At 60.0% G+C, this 18,768-nt stretch overlaps 2 protein-coding genes across 7 annotated transcripts in view; one reads left to right on the forward strand and one right to left on the reverse strand.

Moving 5' to 3' along the window:
- NOL9 (nucleolar protein 9) overlaps positions 1-18,768 on the reverse strand; it is a 239,836-nt gene that overhangs the window by 115,527 nt on the left and 105,541 nt on the right. The window lies entirely within an intron of this gene.
- ESPN (espin) overlaps positions 1-18,768 on the forward strand; it is a 36,674-nt gene that overhangs the window by 9,409 nt on the left and 8,497 nt on the right. For 2 of the 6 annotated variants that reach the window (XM_032758750.2, XM_058444166.1), the window contains exons 3-12: positions 6,255-6,441; positions 6,626-6,808; positions 6,934-7,065; positions 10,794-10,995; positions 11,964-12,235; positions 14,956-15,117; positions 15,208-15,406; positions 16,629-16,655; positions 17,776-17,921; positions 18,006-18,269. In XM_032758750.2, coding sequence (XP_032614641.1) covers positions 6,255-6,441; positions 6,626-6,808; positions 6,934-7,065; positions 10,794-10,995; positions 11,964-12,235; positions 14,956-15,117; positions 15,208-15,406; positions 16,629-16,655; positions 17,776-17,921; positions 18,006-18,269 — 1,774 coding nt within the window. Of the gene's footprint in view, positions 1-6,254; positions 6,442-6,625; positions 6,809-6,933; positions 7,066-10,793; positions 10,996-11,963; positions 12,236-13,806; positions 14,877-14,955; positions 15,407-16,628; positions 16,656-17,775; positions 17,922-18,005; positions 18,270-18,768 lie in introns of those variants that run through there. The other 4 variants (XM_032758751.2, XM_058444167.1, XM_032758749.2 and 1 more) reach the window with 3 other exon arrangements.

Genomic DNA, 18,768 nt, shown 5'->3' on the forward strand with positions numbered 1-18,768 from the left:
TCTTGCTCTATCGCCCAGGCTGGAGTGTAGTGGTGCGGCTCACTGCAACCTCCACCTCCCAGGTTCAGGTGATTCTCCTGCCTTAGCCTCCCAAGTAGCTGGGATTATAGGTGCATATGGCACCACACCTGGCTAATTTTTGTATTATTAGTAGAGATAGGGTTTCACCATGTTGGCCAGGCTGGTCTCGAACTCCTGAACTCAGGTGATCCGCCCGCCTTGGCCTCCCAAAGTGCTGGGATTACAGGCATGAGCCACTGCACCTGGCCTCCCAGCTGCCCTATGGTTGCCTGGCTTTGCATTCTGTGTGCATCCTGCATGACAGCCGAAAGCTAACCCCTAGGAGAAGCCCCTGAGACACATTCCGTCTCTTCACTCCCTGCATGCCCAGATTTCCAGCCAGGCCCTGTATCACACAGACAGATGTGTGTTTTCATCCCGTCTGTCCCTGACTAATGAGGCCAGGGGCTTTGTCTTCCCGGCTCTGTATGCCCAGAGCCTGACTCCAGTAAACGTCTGCTGAATGAGTGGGGTATGGAATCCCAGGGACTTGTCCACTCTGCCTACAGCTCATTGCATGTGACCCTAGACAAAACTCCCCTCTGGGCATTCCCGAGGCCATCTGGCAAGTGGACCTAACCTGCCCTGCCAGGCTGAGGCCATGAGTGAAGAGACATCCCCTACTCCTGGCCTGAATGTCCCTTCTCATATTTATTCATTCGACAAACAGCAACTGGGTGCACCCAACTGCCCGGCCTGTCATCACGTCAGCCACACATTCTTCTATCCACGTGTGTATGGGTCTGAGGAATAGGAGAACAAGATAATTCAGGAGTGACAAGTGCTATATAGTGAAATGAGCAGTTTGGTAGGAAGTGATGGGGATGGTTCTTTAAGTTGAGGGGTCAGGGAAGCCAGGCGTCTTTGAGGAGAGGAGAGCTGAGACCCTAATGAAAAGAGGGTCGGCCTCGCAGCCCTGCCGTGATGGAACTGGCAGTGATGTGGGGAGGTGCAGAGGCCTCAGGTGGGGTCAAATTTGGCCTAATTATGGGCCAGGAGGAAGACCTGGGAGGCTGGGAGAGTTGCAGGCAACTGTAGGCTTCTGGAACTATTCCATGCTAGCTGATGGGCTGAGGTGTAGAACCTTTCTCAAATCAGGGCTGCATTTCTTCCCTGGGCCAGGCCTACTTGGGAATCTTTTAACATAGGCCAGGAGGTTTGACTGGAGGACACCAAGAGCCATAGAGCCACCAAAGCCTCCGTGAATTTCAATTCAAAGCAGTCAAGGCCGCAACTGGACTTATCCTCGGAGGGACAGCCTCTTCCTGGCCTCCCTCTGGGGAGGCATTGCTGGCAGTGGGGAGGGCCACGGGAATCGTTCTTCAGCCCGAGTCTGGCTCCATGGGCAGCTCACTCCCTGCGGCGGTGCTGGCAGTCAGCTGGCAACAGTCTCCGCCGGAGATTCCCACAGCCCACACGGGCGACCCATGTTTCTTTTGTGTAATCAGAGGTGACTTGATGAATAGTTACAGTTCATCCATAGCATCTTTGTTCCCAGGAGAAAGAAAACAAATCATGATTTATATGATCATCACCAGGGAGCCTCTGACCTACAAAGAGGGTTTGGGTCAAAGCCAGGGCAAAGGGCAGGGGCTTGGTCTGGGAGCACTTTTCTGCAGCTGTCACTGTGGTCAGGGCTAGAGCTGGCAGGGGTCTGGGAGTCAGAGGTCTCCCCCAAGACCCATCCTCTCCCCTCTAGGTAGTGTTCCCCACAGCAGAAATGATGCCCAGCCTGGCCCGTACTTGGCAGGACCTGGACACGCCAGGCCAGCCATAGACCCTCGGGGTGGCTGGTCCTCCCAGGCACAGCAAAGGATCCTAAAGTTCAGCAATGGTTGTGCGCCAGGCACCAGGCCTGTGCTCAGCGCTCTGCAAGCACTTCTCAGGCACTCCGCACAAGGTCAGGATAACAACTGTTGCCCCCATTTCATGGATGGGTTTGGGAACACAGAGACAAGAAGCAAGACTGTGGCACAGCTCAAAGGCACGGGACTCGAGCCAGGTCCTCCTTATAGCGAAGCCAGGGCCCTCCCTGCGGGTCCTCCTGCGGGGCTGTGCCCCAGGCTGGCAAAGAGTGTTCCTGAGTTCCCAGCAATGAGGTCTGCGGGGAAGGGCAGTGGCCTGTGCAGTGGGAGGGAGGGAGGGAGGCAGAGGGACAGACCGACCAAGAGCAGAAGGGGTGTAGACGTGGCACATTTGGAGTCAGAAGCAGGCTCTGCATCAGATGCAGCCTCAGATTGGGGCTCTGCCTTTCTCACAGAGTGATCTTAGCTCTCTGTGCCTCAGTTTCCTCATCTGTACCAGGAGAACAATGCTAACACCTGTCCTGTGGGGTTGTTACAAGGACCAGCTGAGAGAACGTGTGTGTTGTACTCATCACAGTGCTTGAGACAGAGTAATCATTCAGTAAATGGTGGCTGCTATCACTATTATTATTATTTACTATTATTACTTTTATTAATTCCTCTCTCTAGTGATGGGAATTTTGTTTATTTTCTTATTTATTTATTTATTTTAGAGACAGGATCTTGCTCTGACACCCAGGCTGGAGTGCAGTGGTGTGATCATAGTTCCCTGCAGCCTCAACTTCCTGGACTTAAGTGATCCTCCCTCCTCAGCCTCCTGAGTGGCTGGGACTACAGGTGTGCGCCAACACACCTGGCTCATTTTTGTATTGTTTGTAGAGACGGGGGTCTGTCTGTGTTGCCCAGGCTGGTCTCGAACTCCTAGGCTCAGGCAGTCCTCCTGCTTTGGCCTCCCAAGGTGCTTGGATTCCAGGTGTGTGATGGGAATTTCATTTTGGTCCTTATGCTCATCCATATATTTGTAATACTCCCCAGTGACTGTGAGAGTGCCCATTGTTGTTCTTGTCCTCAGGCCAAGGTGGAAGGGGATGTTGAGCCAGGACCCCCTCCCACCCAGCCCATCAGCCTATCTGCTCCATGTTCTGGGGTATTCCAAGCTGGAGGCTCTGACTCCGTAATGGGGCGCATGAGTGCAGATGGTGAAATACTAATAAGAATGGTGATGAGCTCCAGCACTTACTGAGGGCTCATTCTGTGCCAGGAACTTGGGCTGGGAGTGCCAGCCAGCGGCCCTGCAGGAGGCTGTGGGTACCACTGCCCCCTGCTGCTCAGATCCTGCTTGGTGCCAGCTTCTCAGACCTTCTCTGGCTGGCTGGGCACCCCTGGGTCATGGATCTCTGCCAAGTGGGGGGTGCTGGGAGAGCAGAGCTCACCGCAGGTCTGGCCCCCCCCCCCCCAGCTGTGCACACCCCTGTGGGCCTCTACAGAAAGAACCCAGTGGGCCCCCACCAGCCCCCGATCCCCAAGACCCCGGCACTCACTGTGCCTTGGTTACGGGGTGAATAATTTAGGCCGCTGAGTGTCGGTCATGAAATATTAAACAGCCTGTTCCTGATGCACCAGCATGTGAGTGTGCGTGGGGGTGACGCTGGCACTGGGGTGTGGAGGCTGGCAGCCACGAGCCAGCATGTTTCTGAAGATAGATATGTAGCTGGGTCTTCTGTCTCTCTTATCTGTGTCGACAGGACCCCCTCTGGATCACCAGGCATGGTGCCTGCTCCCCGCACCATCATGAAGTGCCAGGCTCAGCATCAGCCCCAGCAAATGGCAGCCCTGTGTCTAGGGAGTGGGGAGGGAGGAGAAATCAGTGAGTGGAGGTCCATGGGGGCTGTAGACAGCCTTGGGGTCTCAGGAGTCAAGGAAGTGGACAGAGAACCAGGGCTTTAGGGACAGGGAGATGCCAGCTGGGAGGGTGTCAGGATGTGTGTGAGAGGGAGGAAGAGGGCACACGTGACAGGGGTCAGAAGAGGGGCTAAGTCGTGTTGGGAACAAGAAGATGGATGGGCAAAGGGGGGTAGCCTGGTGCACGTTGATGGGCAGGCAACAAGTGGATGGGCAGTTGGATGGGTGAACGAGGGATGAATGCAGGGTGGAGCATGTGGTTGATCTAGGGGGTGAAAGACTGGGGGAGGTAGATGGGCAGGATGTGAAGTCCTGCGAAGAATTGGCCTCCTAGGCACAAAAGGTGAATTGGAACCCAGAAGGTCGCGGCCCCCAACCTGGAGCTTCTCCTGGGTCTGGGGGTAGGTTGTGGCTCCACCTAGTGTCCTTCGGTGGTAACTGCACCCTGGCTGTTCACCTGGACACACCAGGCCAGCCATAGACCCTCCTGGTGGCTGGTCCTCCCAGGCACAGAGAAGGATCCTAAAGTTCAGCAATGGCTGTGCGCCAGGCACCAGGCCTGTGCTCAGGGCTCTGCAAGCACTTCTCAGGCACTCCGCACAAGGTCAGGATGACAACTGTTGCCCCCATTTCATGGATGGGTTTGGGAACACAAAGACAAGAAGCAAGACTGTGGCACAGCTCAAAGACCCCCTCTGGGCTGGGAGAGCAAGGATAAGGGACAGTAACAGCCGAAAGCTAGGCCCTAGGAGAAGCCCCTGAGACACATTCCAGCTCTTCACTTCTTGCATGCCCATATTGCCGGCCAGGCCCTGCATGCACAGACAGATGGGTGTTCAAATGCCACTTAGCAGCTGTGTGACCGAGGAGAGAGCTGAGTCTGTGCCTCTGTTGTGGGACTATGGGTGATGGCACAGAGTCCCAGCCCCACCTGTGAGCCTCCTCAGCTGCAGCTGCACCATTGATTGAATTCTGATTCTGGCAGGTCCCCTGCTAGGTGCCTTACCGGTGTAATCTCAGTTGATGGTCACAGTAATACTTGATGGCTGGGCGCGGTGGCTCACACCTGTAATCCCACCACTTTGGGAGGCCGACACAGGCGGATCACTTGAGCTCAGGAGTTCGAGACCAGCCTGGCCAAGACGGCGAAACTGGGTTTCTATTAAAAATACAAAAATTAGCCAGGCGTGGTGGCACATGCCTGTAGTCCCAGCTGCTTGGGAGGGGAGGCAGGAGAATGGCTTGAACCCAGGAGGCAGAGGTTGCAGTGAGCTGAGATTGTGCCATTGCATTCCAGCCTGGATGACAGAGCAAGACTCCATCTCAAAAATAAAAATAAAAAAAGAAGAACCTGCTTGCTAGTGCCACAGCCCAGAGCTAGCACAGCAGAAGCATTCAGTACATAGTGGACATCCCGAGGGCTGCCAGATTAACAAAAACAGCAACAACAAAACCCAGGACATTTGACTAGCTTTGAATCTCAGATAAACAAGCTGTATTTTAGTATAAGTATGTCCCATGCAATATTTGGGATATAGAATACTAAAGCATCATCTGTTTATCCGAAATTCAGATTGAATTGTGTGCACTGCATTTTGTCTGGCAACCCTTACCACCCTGCCCTCTGGGAACTGAGTCTTCTGGGGGAGGCAAAGGTCAAAATCAGTTATGGCCAACCCAGCATGACAGGTCATGCTCAAGTGGCTCTGGGCAGTGTGGGGCGGAGGCCAGCAAGGGGGAAATAAATCACGGTGGCCCTCATGGAGGAGGGATGGGTACTGAGTCTTCAAGAGGGAGGAGGATGGAAGGACATTCCAAATGGAGGGGGCACACCATGAAAGGGATAGAGGTCAGACACAGCAGGTGTGGGGACTCATGGTGACAGTGGGTGAGAGGGGAGGAGAGGCCAGCTCACCACATCTTTGTAGACCTCAGTTAAAAAGTGGGACTGAGGCTGAGCGTGGTGGCTCTGTAATCCCAGCACTTTGGAAGGCTGAAATGGGCAGATCACGAGGTCAGGAGTTCGAGAACAGCCTGGTCAACATGGTGAAACCCCGTCTCTACTAAAAATACAAAAAATTAGCGGGCTGTGGTGGCGCATGCCTGTAATCCCAGCTACTCAGGAGGCTGAGGCAGAAGAATCGCTTGAACCTGGGAGGCAGAGGTTGCAGTGAGCCAAGATCGAGCCACTGCACTCCAGCCTGGGCAACAGAGCTAGACTTCTTCTCAAAAAAAAAAAAAAAAAAAAAAAGTAGGACTGAGGGCAGGGCAGTGCTGGGTGGGACACCCTCAGGGGCCTCTGACGGAGGGTGGCTCAGGACTCAGTCCAGGGGGAGCCCCCGGGGCGGCAGCGAGCCGGTGACAGGGCCCTCTCCCACCCACTCTCCCTGCTGTCCAGGGCTCCCCGGGAGGGGACGGGGGACGGGTACGGAGGCCTCGGAGGAGGTGAGGCGCTGAAAGCCCACGGTGGGCGCTGTGTCTCCGCAGGGGAGTGAATGCCCAAACCAAGAACGGTGCCACGCCCCTGTACCTGGCGTGCCAGGAGGGCCACCTGGAGGTGACGCAGTACCTGGTGCAGGAATGCGGCGCAGACCCGCACGCGCGCGCCCACGACGGCATGACCCCGCTGCACGCAGCGGCGCAGATGGGCCACAGCCCGGTCATCGTGTGGTTGGTGAGCTCCGGGCCCGGGCTGGGGGAGGGGAGGCGGGGCGGAGCCGGCAGGCGGGGAGTGGAGGGAGCGGGGCCATCAGGGGTGGGGCGGGGGACCGGGGGCGGGGCCAGGAAGTTCACGGGGTGAGGCCTGCAGGGGCCTGGCGCCCAGCCCCCGCCCCTCTCTCCCCGCCCCTCCCGCCCAGGTGAGCTGCACCGACGTGAGCCTGTCCGAGCAGGACAAAGATGGCGCCACCGCCATGCACTTCGCGGCGAGCCGCGGCCACACCAAGGTGCTCAGCTGGCTGCTGCTGCACGGCGGGGAGATCTCGGCTGACCTGTGGGGCGGGACCCCGCTGCACGACGCCGCCGAGAACGGGGAGCTAGAGGTCAGCGCGGGCCCGGGGTGGGGGCGCGCGCCCTCTGCTGGCACCGTGCTCTCGGCACGGCCCTGCCCGGGCGTGGGGGTCCCAGCTCGCGGCCGCGGCCGGGTCCTCACTGCCTGCCCCCGCAGTGCTGCCAGATCCTGGTAGTGAACGGCGCGGAGCTGGACGTCCGCGACCGCGACGGGTACACGGCCGCCGACCTGTCGGACTTCAACGGCCACAGCCACTGCACCCGCTACCTGCGCACGGTGGAGAACCTGGTACGATCCCTGCGCTGCTCCTGTCGCATTCTCTTTTCTCGCCCCTCCACCCCAGTGGTGGATGTCGTCACCCCTTTTACCAAGGAGGAAGCTGAGGTTCAGGGACGTGAAGCCCGCTACCCCACACGACCTCTCAGCCCAGAACCACTGCCTACTGGGGACTGAGGGAGTAGAGGCACAAAGGTTAACGGAAAGAGGACAGGGAAGAACAGAGTCACCCCAAGGGGTAAGGCTGGAGAAATCACAAGACAGGGCCCACTGGGAACAGGCAGGCTCATTCACCTACCCATAGACATTAGCTTGGGTATAACTCACAGCCACCCTCTGCAGAAAAGAGTTTAAGTGTCCCGTTCAACATATGGATAAAGTGAGTCTGCGGGGCACCAAGATCGCATCACCAGTAAGTGGTAGAGTGTAGAACCTACCTTGATGGCCTGGCCAGGAGCCACCTCTCAGCCCTGCCCCATACATTTGCTGACTTCGTGGCTGGGTCATAACTGGAAACCCATGCTACTCTTTTTAAATTATGTTATTATGGTGAGACAGCCATGAAGTCCCAGTTCAAGACCCACTGGGACTTGAACTCAGCTGTGGATGTCTCCAAGTGCAGGGCTCTGCACCATCTGGTACAATGCCTGCTTTGAGGCAATAGGCAGGGAAGAGAGTGGGCCTCGCAGCCAACCCCAAAATGATGTGGACCAACTCCATGGGGCAGCCTGGCCATGGAGGGGCTGTGAAATGAGGCCCGGAGGGAAGAAGGCAGATGGTCTGTGCCCTGAGCACTGTCTGTCCATCTGCCCTCCCTCCCAGCACAGGGGGATGGTCCTGGCTCTGGGGGCTGCAGAACACAGCAAGGCCCAGAGGCCAGAGGCTGCAGGCGGGCCTGAGGATGAACTTCCCCCCGAGAAAGAGTCTCTGGAAGAGAACGAATGGCCCAGCAGGTAGTGAGCACTCTGTCACTAGGGTATATAAGCTGGGATGGACACTGGGAAGGGCATTTCTGCATCAATGATGGGTCCCCTTCAGTTAAGAGAGTCTGTGACTCTGTTGAGGGACCGTGAGGGGTGGCACCAGGGCCCAGGGCACCTGAGGGCCTCTCTGGATGCAGCTGCTAGCGGTCATAGGACAGCAAACACTATTCATTGGATTCTGACTTAGGCAGGTATCCTGCCGAGTGCCTTAAAGGTGTAATCTCAGTTACTCTTCACAGTACATTAAAAAAATAGTTGGCCGGGTGCGGTGGCTCAGGCCAGGCGCGGTGGCTCATGCCCGTAATCCCAGCACTTTGGGAGGCAAAGGTGGACAGATTACGAGGTCAGTAGATCGAGACCATCCTGGCCAACATGGTGAAACCCCGTCTCTACTAAAAATACAAAAAAAATTTAGCCAGGTGTGGTAGCACACGCCTGTAGTCCCAGCTACTCGGGAGGCTGAGGCAGGAGAATCGCTTGAACCCAGGAGACGGAGGTTGCAGTAAGCCAAGATCGCGCCACTGCACTCCAGCCTGGTGACAGAGCAAGACCCCTCTTAAAAAAAAAAAAAAAAAAAAAAGGCCGGGTACGGTGGCTCACGCCTGTAATACTAGCACTTTGGGAGGCCGAGCAGGCGGATCACGAGGTCAGAGATCGAGACCATTCTGGCCAACATGGTGAAACCCCGTCTCTATTAAAAATATAAAAATTAGCTGGGTGTGGTGGTGGGCACCTGTAGTCCCAGCTACTCGGGAGGCTGAGGCAGGAGAATTGCCTGAACACGGGAGGCGGAGGTTGCAGTGAGCCGAGATCACGCCACTGCACTCCAGCCTGGGCGACAGAGCAAGACTCTGTCTCAAAAAAAAAAAAAAAAGTTGACAGGCCAGGTGTGGTGGCTCATGCCTGCATTTTGGGAAGCTGAGGCGGGCGGATCACCTGAAGTCAGGGTTCGAGACCAGCCTGGTCAACATGATGAAACCCCATCTCTACTAAAAGTACAAAAATTAGCTGGGTGTGGGCCGGGCGCGGTGGCTCACGCTTGTAATCCCAGCACTTTGGGAGGCCGAGGCAGGCGGATCACGAGGTCAGGAGATCGAGACCACGGTGAAACCCCGTCTCTACTAAAAATACAAAAAAATTAGCCGGGCGTGGTGGCGGGCGCCTGTAGTCCCAGCTACTCGGAGAGGCTGAGGCAGGAGAATGGCATGAACCCAGGAGGCGGAGCTTGCAGTGGGCCGAGATCGCGCCACGGCACTCCAGCCTGGGCGACAGAGCGAGACTCCGTCTCAAAAAAAAAAAAATTAGCTGGGTGTGGTGGCGGGCGCCTGTAATTCCAACTACTTGGTAGGCTGAGGCAGGAGAATTGCTTGAACCCGGGAGGTGGAGGCTGCAGTGAGCCAAGACCTTGCCACTGCACTCCAGCCTGGGCGACAAGAACGAAACTCCATCTAAATAATAATAATAATTGACAATATGGCATTTACTGGGCGCCATGTCCTGTAGCTCAGCAGAGCAAGTAGTGCTGTTATCCCCATTTGCAGATAAAGAAACTTAGGCACAAAAAGCATAGGTGACTCGCCTGAAATAGCTAGTAAGTCGGGGAGGGGAAGTTTGAAGCCACTGTCCCAGACTGCAGAGCTGGGTGGCTCAGGCCAGGCGCAGTACACTTGCTGTGGCCCAGCCTCTTATCTGCTGCCTGCAGGGGTCAGGGCTTGGTGCCCTCAGCACCCACTGCTGTTGGCCAGGTAAAGAGCACCTTCCGGTGCTGCCCACGCCACCTCCTATGGCTCCCCGACTCCTGCGGTAGGCAGCAGAGCCTGGTCCCCTGGAATGGGTGGGGTGTGTGTGCCCTGATCCCCTCACCCAAGCAGGCCCAGCTGCAGCAGGGACAGATCCAAGCCACAGAAGACGCTGGCCCAGAAAATGCAAACACTCCCACAGAGCCCCTAATTACAGGGCCAATGAGCGCGGCCGCCGAGCCGTTACCTGGTGCCAGGCCTGCCTCTCTCTCCCAGGGGGCCTGTGACACTTCTTAGGCAGGGAGGGGGCATGGGGCAAGGAGGAGCAGGCCTGGGCAGGAGGCAGCGGAGCAAGCGGGCTTGGCGGCAGCAGGGGCAGCATGGGCAATGTAAGCAGGGCCCCCACCACAGCCCCCTCTGCACTGGGAGGGGACAGGCCTGTGGTCAGATGCACAGACCGGGCAGGGCGGGGGAATGGCAGACCTGGCAGCCTGAGCTCTGGCTGCCCATCACTGCTCAGGTGGCCATCCAGACCCCACCCTTACCCCAAGGGCCCCATCAAGAGACAGGCCGGGCTGGTGTTGGGAGTCTGCCCCAGGTCCCAGGTCCGGCAAGGAGAGCCAGCTTGCCAGCCAGGTAACTAGGGATGGGCCGGTGCTGTGCCCCTCCCCATGGAGCCTCTGCTGATCCATGAGGGAGAAGGCCGATCTCCTGGCAGTTCTCCTCTTGGGGTGCAGCTCAAGGCCCCCTCCTCGTCGATCTCTCCACCCTCCTAATCACGGAGGAGCCAGGGGAGGGAGTTTCCCAGGAACCTGGGTCCTGCTGCCTGGCGGGGCTGGGCTTGAATCTTCACCTGGAGGAACCCGAGAGACCCTCTAGTGATGGGGAAGAGACCCCAGAGAGGGGTGTGGCTTGGCCAGGATCCCACAGTGAAGGCATGGCTGAGTAGGACCCTGGCCTGGAGAGCAACGCATCTTGGGGTGCGGTTGCCTTCATGGCCTCCCTGCCTCCCCTTCAGAGCGTGGAGCACCGCGTGCTCTCCCGGGATCCATCCGCGGAGCTGGAGGCGAAGCAGCCCGATTCAGGCATGTCCTCACCCAACACCACGGTGTCGGTCCAGCCGCTGAATTTTGACCTCAGCTCACCTACCAGCACCCTCTCCAACTACGACTCCTGCTCCTCCAGCCACTCCAGCATCAAGGGCCAGCACCCTCCACGTGGTGAGTGTGCCCAGGAGGAAGAGGGGGAGGGAGAGGAGACTGCAGCCAGACTGCTGGGCTGTGAGGGTTGGCCTTGGGCCGCCCTGCCACAGCCAGTATTGGAGACTACCCTCATCACTTGCTCTTAAACATGGGAGGTGACACTCTTTCTGGTGAGAGACAGATGTCACTCATACTTGTGTGTGCTCGTCACAAACATACATCTACATCCACATGTACTCTCCCCACCCACAAAATCCACGTGTGCTGCCCACCATTCATTATTCTTAGCTACTCACACACAAAAGCACACACTTGTACATGTGTATATACAGCATACAGATATGAACACACATACAGAGCCATGCTAATATCTGCACACACCCACCTTACACACAAGCACACAATGCTCTATTTCCATACTACAGATATGCACACACACACACAACCATGTCCACAGAGCAATGCACACACATTCAATACAAAGAAGCATGTGCACAAATGCGTACACACTCAAACATACACAAAGGCACAATCGCCTCAGCAGGCTGTAGGCTTGTGTGTACACACACCCTGACCATGCCCTGAGCATGGGCGTCCATCCACTTGCAATGCCTGCTTCACACCGCCAGATGGTGGCCTCCAGAACTGGCAGGGGTGCCCTGCAAAGATTGGATGTGGCCATCCGTACTCCCAAGGAGTAGACCCTCCTCTTCCAGGTGACCCTGCCCTCTAGACACACCAAAGCCTCCAGTGCTTCCCCTCCAAACCGGAGTGCCTGGTCTTCCCCCAATAAGTGCTGGGCTGGGGCAGGGCAGGGCCAGGGAGGGGAAGCCCAGCACCACCAGGGGCCACAGCAGGTGTACCAAGTGGTGTCCAGAGCCCACCTTGGCCCTCGGCAAGTTGTTTCCAGGTGGTGGAGAGTCTCAGTCTTGGGGGACAGCCTGTCTGCATGCTCCCAAATCTGGCCCTTCCTTCTGCCTCCCCAGGGCTTTCCAGCGCTAGAGCTGCAGACATACAGAGCTACATGGACCTGCTGAACCCGGAGCTGGACCTGCCTCGGGGCACAATTGGGAAGCCCACACCCCCACCACCCCCACCCAGCTTCCCCCCACCACCCCCACCCCCAGGCACCCAACTGCCCCCACCCCCACCTGGCTACCCAGCTCCCAAGCCTCCTGTGGGACCACAGGCAGCTGACATCTACATGCAGACCAAGAACAAACTCCGCCACGTGGAGACAGAGGCCCTCAAGAAGGAGGTAGTGAGCCCTTACCCCCTGCCTGCCTCCCAGCAAGGGGACTGGGCTGAAGGGGGCCAGTGAGGCCAAAGGCCTGGCCTCACTAGTGGGCATAGGGTGGGGGTCCCTAGGTCCATGGCATGTTCAAAAGTCAAAGCTCCTGGTGAGTCCCACGAGGGGTCAGGGCTGGACACTGGACTTGGAGAGTAAGAGCAGGTCACTGCCCTCCATGGGAGCTGGGGGGTGAAGGACGCAGGTCCAGACAGCTGTGCCTCCCCAGGAACTGGGCCTGTGCCGCCTCTTGTGCAGAGTGGCCAGGTTGTCATGGAGTTGACAGAGAATGCATGGAGACTGCCCCTCCCCGAGCTTGCCCCCCCCCCACAGCCCCAGGCCCAGTCAGAGAGTGTCACCCAAGGGAGGTGGCTGCCAGGTGGAAGGTGCCAGTGGCATGGCTGTGGAGGTGAGGGCTGGAAGGAGGGTGGGGGGAAGGCGAGCAGGCACTAGCAGGGCTGGGCGCCCACCGGCAGTGGGAGCTGGGAGGAAGTGAAGCTGTGGCTGGTTCCAGTTTAGGGCTTGAGCTCCTAGGGGAAAGGGCCAGGCCTGAGCTGGGAGCCCTGGAGGGAAGCGAGCCTGTGTTGAGAGGATGAGGCCAGGGTGGGCAGGTGGAGTGTGAGGCGCCTAGGGATGTCTGGGGCCTGCAGGACCCTGGCTGAGGCTCTGGAGCAGGGGTTGAGGCAGAGGTCTGGTCTGAGCAATTCTGGGTACCCTGGGCAGGGTGCCCTGGGGAACACTGGCGTTCTGGCCACAGGAACAGAGCAAGGATGGTCTAAGAAGTGAGGGGACAGCCTGAGGTCACAGGTGGCCAGATGTGGTGTGGCAGCCCCCTGGGGTCCTGCTAGAGCCTGGGACCTTGCAGTTCTCTCTTAAGCCCGAGGCAAAGCCACCCCAGGGCCAATTCATACAAGGTGACTCAGGTCACAAGGCCACTGGGCAAGGGAGGCATGGGAGGGACACCGAACCTGCAAGCCAGCTCCAGTAACTGCCCTCTTCATGCCACCTTAGACCAAGCTCCCACAGTGGCTTTCTCTTTCATCTCTGGGAGGCAGAGGGGGCCAGGCGGGTAGGGCTGCAGGGGCCCTGGAATCGCTGAGCTCCCAGCGCAGACTGGGGGCCCTGCCCAAATCCACAGGACAGGTGGCCCAGCCAGTGCCCCCTCTCCACCGCTGAGCCCAAGTGCCAGGTCTGCGTGGTCCTCTCCTTGCTGTGTGAGGCCCCTCCCGGCTGTGTGCGGCCCCTCCCGGCTGTGTGCGTCCCTCCCGGCTGTGTGCGCCCCTCCCGGCTGTGTGCGCCCCTCCCGGCTGTGTGCGTGCTGGGCCGCAGGCGCCAGGGCCGGGGCCGGGACGCTCCACAAAGAGCTCTTTGTGTCGCCGCGGCGCCCCCCGCGCGGGTGCCTGACCGCGGGCGGGAGCAGGGTCGTGGCGTCCGAGCCTCCGGGCTGCAGGGGGCGCGGAGCGGGCGGGCTGGCCCAGAAAACAAATCCTGCGGTGTCGCGTTTCCTGCAACGTGAGCCAGGTCGGGCGGGGTGAAGGGTCTGAGGCCACCGCAGGGACGCATGGGCTGGAGAGTGGAGCAGGGGACAGCCCCCACCCGGTCACTCAGTCTTTGGCCCGGCCGCCTCACTCTCCCTGAGCTGGGCCTAGTTGGGGGCAGCTGCGACGGGGCGGGAAGCCGCGCTGTCACCCGACCCCGCCTTACGGCCCCTGAAATCCGAGGCTTGAGCGCGGGTGTCGGTGTCGCTTTCGTGGATGGCGATGGTTTCCAGATGCAGGAGGGGAAGGATGGGGACGCGACTCGGAGCCGGGGCCAAATATGAGAGGCCGCCTCTGCCCACGGTCAGCCCTCTCCCCTCTCGGGCAGGGATGAAGGTGGGGGCTCAGCTCTCAGCTTAGGGAGAGGCGCAGGGGGCGGGGTCACATCTGGCCAGGGGCGAGTGCAGAGCCGCGGCCAGGTGTGGCAGAGTAGTTGCGGCCCCCGTGGCATCCGCGACGGCTGGGGGGATTCGGCTTGGGATTGGCGGGCCCTGGGTGATGTCAGGCCGTCGGAGCCCATAGGTTGGCCGTGCGCGGGCGGCTGTAACCTGAGAGGAAGTATCAGGTAACGCAGGTGTCGGATCCTGCGGCCCCCGCCGCCAGGTGCACAGCGGGGGCCACCAGCACCGTGGCAGGTAGGAGCAGCCCCCGGACGGGCAACCGGTATCCGGGGCAAGCCGGAGCCTCGGAGAGCACAGGCTCTGGAGGGGGCTCCCTCCGGCCCGGGACCCCCGAAAGACGGCTCCGTGGAGCCCTGGGGACCCGCAGTCCTGACCGCAGAGAGCGGAGTGCGGCCGAGGGCCTAGTGAGGGCTAAGCTGGGAGGTGCCCCTTCTCCAGCTCCCCCTGGCGTTGGGGCTGGGCCACCCCGCCCCTGGGCCCGCCCCTTCTGGCCTCAGTGGGGGCCCCTGTGCCCCTTGGCCGGTGCCCAGAACCCCTCCCTGTACGGCGGGCGGAGCCTGCCCTTCCACCGAGGCCCCCATGACCCTCGCCTGCTGCCCACCGTGAGAACAGGGGGTCTAGGAAGTCGGCTGCTGCACCCCTCGACGGCCGCTGGCCGCGAGTCCCCAGGAGGTGAAGAGCTGGGTGGGGAGGCGTGGGGGGCGCCTACCGGGCAGGTGCCCGAGCCCCACAGGTCGCTGTCTTCCCGCAGCTGAGCTCCTGCGACGGCCACGACGGGCTGCGGAGGCAGGACTCCAGCCGCAAGTCCCGCGCCTTCAGCAAGCAGCCCAGCACGGGGGACTACTACCGGCAGCTGGGCCGCTGCCCCGGCGAGACGCTGGCCGCACGCCCGGGCATGGCGCACAGCGAGGAGGTGCGTGCCCGCCAGCCCGCTCCCGCCGGCTGCCCGCGTCTTGGCCCTGCCGCCCGCGGCTCACTCGAAGGCCCCTCCGCTCCCCCGCAGGCGGCGCTGCTCCCTGGGAACCACGTGCCTAACGGCTGCGCCGCGGACCCCAAGGCGTCCAGGGAGCTGCCACCGCCGCCTCCGCCGCCACCGCCACCCCTGCCCGAGGCCGCGAGTTCGCTGCCGCCGGCCCCGCCTCTGCCCCTCGAGGGCGCTGGCCCTGGCTGCGGGCAGCGCCGCTCCTCCTCGTCCACCGGCAGTGAGTAGGGGCAGGTTGAGGGGTGGGGGGCGGCGCTAGCCCTGAAAGGGGAGGGAAATCTAGACACCGTCCCCTCCCCAGCTGTCACTGCCCGGGTCCTTCCTCTTCTACATGGTCTTCCGGCCACCCCTACCCCATTGAGTACTTGAACCTAAGAGAGGGCTCTGGGTTGCTCGAGGTCCTGCCAAAGCAGGACCGGGCTGCACGGCCTGGGGCAAGTCCCCTCCCCTCTCTGGGCCTGCCTCCCACCAGCTAGAAAGGGCCTCCCAGCTCTGGCGCTGGTGTTTCTGATGAGCTGGTACTGGAAGGACACTTGAAGTAGAACCAGCTTCAGAGATGCCCCGCAGCTGGCCACCCTTCCCCCTGCCCCTGTCTATCCTGAGCCTCTCTTCCTCTCTCCACGTCTTTCTCTTGTCCTTCCAAGCAGCACAGACCTGAAGCCTTCTTAGATATGCCAGGAACTCGTGTTTCCCCCTCCCTCCCCGGTGACTTCCCTGGGCATCCTTTTTTAAGAGCTAGACTGGTGCAGGATTCCTGGGCTTCTTTTCTGTAGGGTGGGACAGTGTCCCCCTGCCAGGACACCTAGAAGGCCCAGAACAGGGTGCCTAGATGTGGTGCTCCCATCCCACACCTTCCTTACCCAGCCACTCAGGATGCCTTGCTCACCCAGCCACTCAGGGCAGAGATCATGCTTAGTGGCACCCCTCAAAGCTTCATCTCCCTGACTAGGAGTGCAGAGCAGAGCTTGTCCCCCTGCGGTTCCTGTGGAGCCCCAGCCCCTGCAGACCAGAGCCCATGCAAGCATGTCCAGCACCTGCCGAGCCTCCTTCTCCTTCCCTCCACGGCCTGCAGCAGGGCTGAAGCTAAGGGCAGAGAAAAATATACTCTGGGCTTCCCCAGGCACCCCCACCCAGCACAGCCAGGGCTGGGTGCCCTACCCCAACCCAGTGCCAAGGTGGAGGCCCTTGCTAGGGGCTAGAGCCAGTGGTGGCCCTGCCCAGCCCTTAGGGGCACCAGCCAAGCCAGGAACTCGACGGACCACCCTCATGGGGCCCCAGAGCAGCCTGAGCCAGGGTCAGATGGACAGAAAAGCTCCTCCTCTCTTCTCCACTTCCCCGCTCCTGCTCTCCCTGGCCCACTCCCTGTCCCCTGCTGTCCCAGTCTCATCCTGGCCCCCTCTCCCTCTTAACTCCGCTGTCACTTCTCTCCTCTTGGTTCCTAGAAGTGAGAGTCCTGAGGCACAGGAAGAGTGAGTAGCTGCGTGCGCGGCTCCTGGCTGAGGCGGAGGCACAGGGTGGGGGGAAGAGGCAGGAAAAGCAAGGCAGGAGGGGCCCAGACTTGAGGAAAGGGCAGGGGCAGGGGCTGGCAGGCGAGAGAACCTCGATGCATGGGTGGGGCCTTGCACCTCATACCTACCCTCATACCCACATATGCACCCAAGCATTCTGCGCCTGGCTGATGGTTTTGCCTAAATAAATGAGCCAGCCACACCGATTTTCCCATTCTCCTACTCTTCTCTTCCCCGTGACTGCACTCTGGGATCCCCAGCCTGGGAATCCAAGAGCTGTCGGCCCATTTTATTCCTCCCTCCCAGACCTGACCCCTTCATCGGGGCTAAAGAGACCTCTCTCTCCAAATCTCCATTCGCCTCCTCCAGCTAAGCCGGAAAATACACACTCTGCCCTGGGTGTTTGCATATTACCCACCTGCCCTTCTTCCTGGGTGCCTCCCGTAGCCTTAGTAAGGGCTCTGCTTTCCTGGGCCCCCAGAGCTGAGCTGTGCTTTGCCATAAATGTGCTCCCAGCTTGCAACCAATGTGTCTGCTTGTGCGTCTGTCTGTGGGTGTGGTGGGGAGGGAGGGGACCAGGTGAGTACTGGCACTCTGGGGTCCGGACTCTGTATGTCCATGGAGGCCCCAATTGACTCAGTTCAAGGGTCACTGAGGCTTTGCTGATGTAGGGAGAGGGCCAGAGGGAGGCTCCACCCCAGCCGGGCTGAGCCAGGGAACCTGGGACAAAGGTCAGGTGGCTGATTCCAGGTAGTGTTTTGGAGCTGGGCAGTCAGTGACTGGGCGGGGACATATGCCCAAGAGCCACCATGAACTCCCAGGGGCCTCCAGGCACGGGCCCTCCATCCCGTGAGTAGGGTGGGGAGGATGGTGGGGTTGCCACAGTCGGGGAACCAAGGGCCCGCCTCTGGGGGCCCTGAAAGCTGCCTGCGGGGCCTGGGATCTGGAGAGCTGCCCGCTGGCCCCGAGGATGGGCACCCATCCAATCTTGGCTTGGGAAGGGGGCTGCAGAGGGGCGGGTGAGGGGTGGCGGGGATGCAGCCCCACCCTGGCCAGTGCCTCATCTCCTGCCTCCGCATAGGCACCAAGTCTTTCAACATGATGTCCCCGACGGGCGACAACTCGGAGCTACTGGCTGAGATTAAGGCAGGCAAGAGCCTGAAGCCGACACCGCAGAGCAAGGGGCTGACCACAGTGTTCTCAGGCAGCGGGCAGCCGGCCTTCCAGGTAGGCGTGCCCAGCAGGAGCCTGCAACCTGGCTTCCCTGGCCCTAGGCCACCGGGCGCTCAGCCCCACCGCTTCTCCCTGCAGCCTGATTCGCCGCTGCCGTCTGTGTCACCTGCACTGTCACCAGTCCGGAGCCCCACACCGCCAGCTGCGGGATTTCAGCCGCTGCTCAATGGAAGCTTGGTTCCGGTGCCGCCCACTACTCCTGCTCCGGGAGTGCAGCTGGACGTGGAGGCGCTCATCCCCACGCACGATGAGCAGGGCCGGCCCATCCCCGAGTGGAAGCGCCAGGTGATGGTGCGCAAGCTGCAGCTGAAGATGCAGGAGGAGGAGGAGCAGAGGCGGAAGGTGGGTGGGGCGGGGTGCCCAGGGAGCCCTGGGGTTTGCATCTGATGCACAGCCCATCCCCCACGCCACCCCCAACCTCAGGACCTCCCATTTTCTTTCTTGCTTGCTTTTTCTTTTTTTTTTTTTTTTTGAGACGGAGTCTCGTTCTGTCACCCAGGCTGGAGTGCAGTGGCGCGATCTCGGCTCACTGCAAGCTCCGCCTCCCGGGTTCACGCCATTCTCCTGCCTCAGCCTCTCCGAGTATCTTGCTTGCTTTTTCTTGAGACAGAGTCTTGCTCTGTCGCCCAGGCTGGAGTGCAGTGGTGCGATCTCGGCTCACTGCAACCTTCGCCTCCGGGGCTCAAATGATTCTCCTGCCTCAGCCTCCCAGGTAGCTGGGATTACAGGCGCATGCCACCACGCCCAGCTAATTTTTTTGTATTTTTATTAGAGACAGGGTTTCACCATGTTGGCCAGGGCTGGGATTACAGGCATGAGCCACCGTGCCCGGCCATTTTCT

This window comes from Hylobates moloch, unplaced genomic scaffold, assembly GCF_009828535.3.
Source record: "Hylobates moloch isolate HMO894 unplaced genomic scaffold, HMol_V3 SCAFFOLD_9, whole genome shotgun sequence".
NCBI lineage: Eukaryota > Metazoa > Chordata > Mammalia > Primates > Hylobatidae > Hylobates > Hylobates moloch.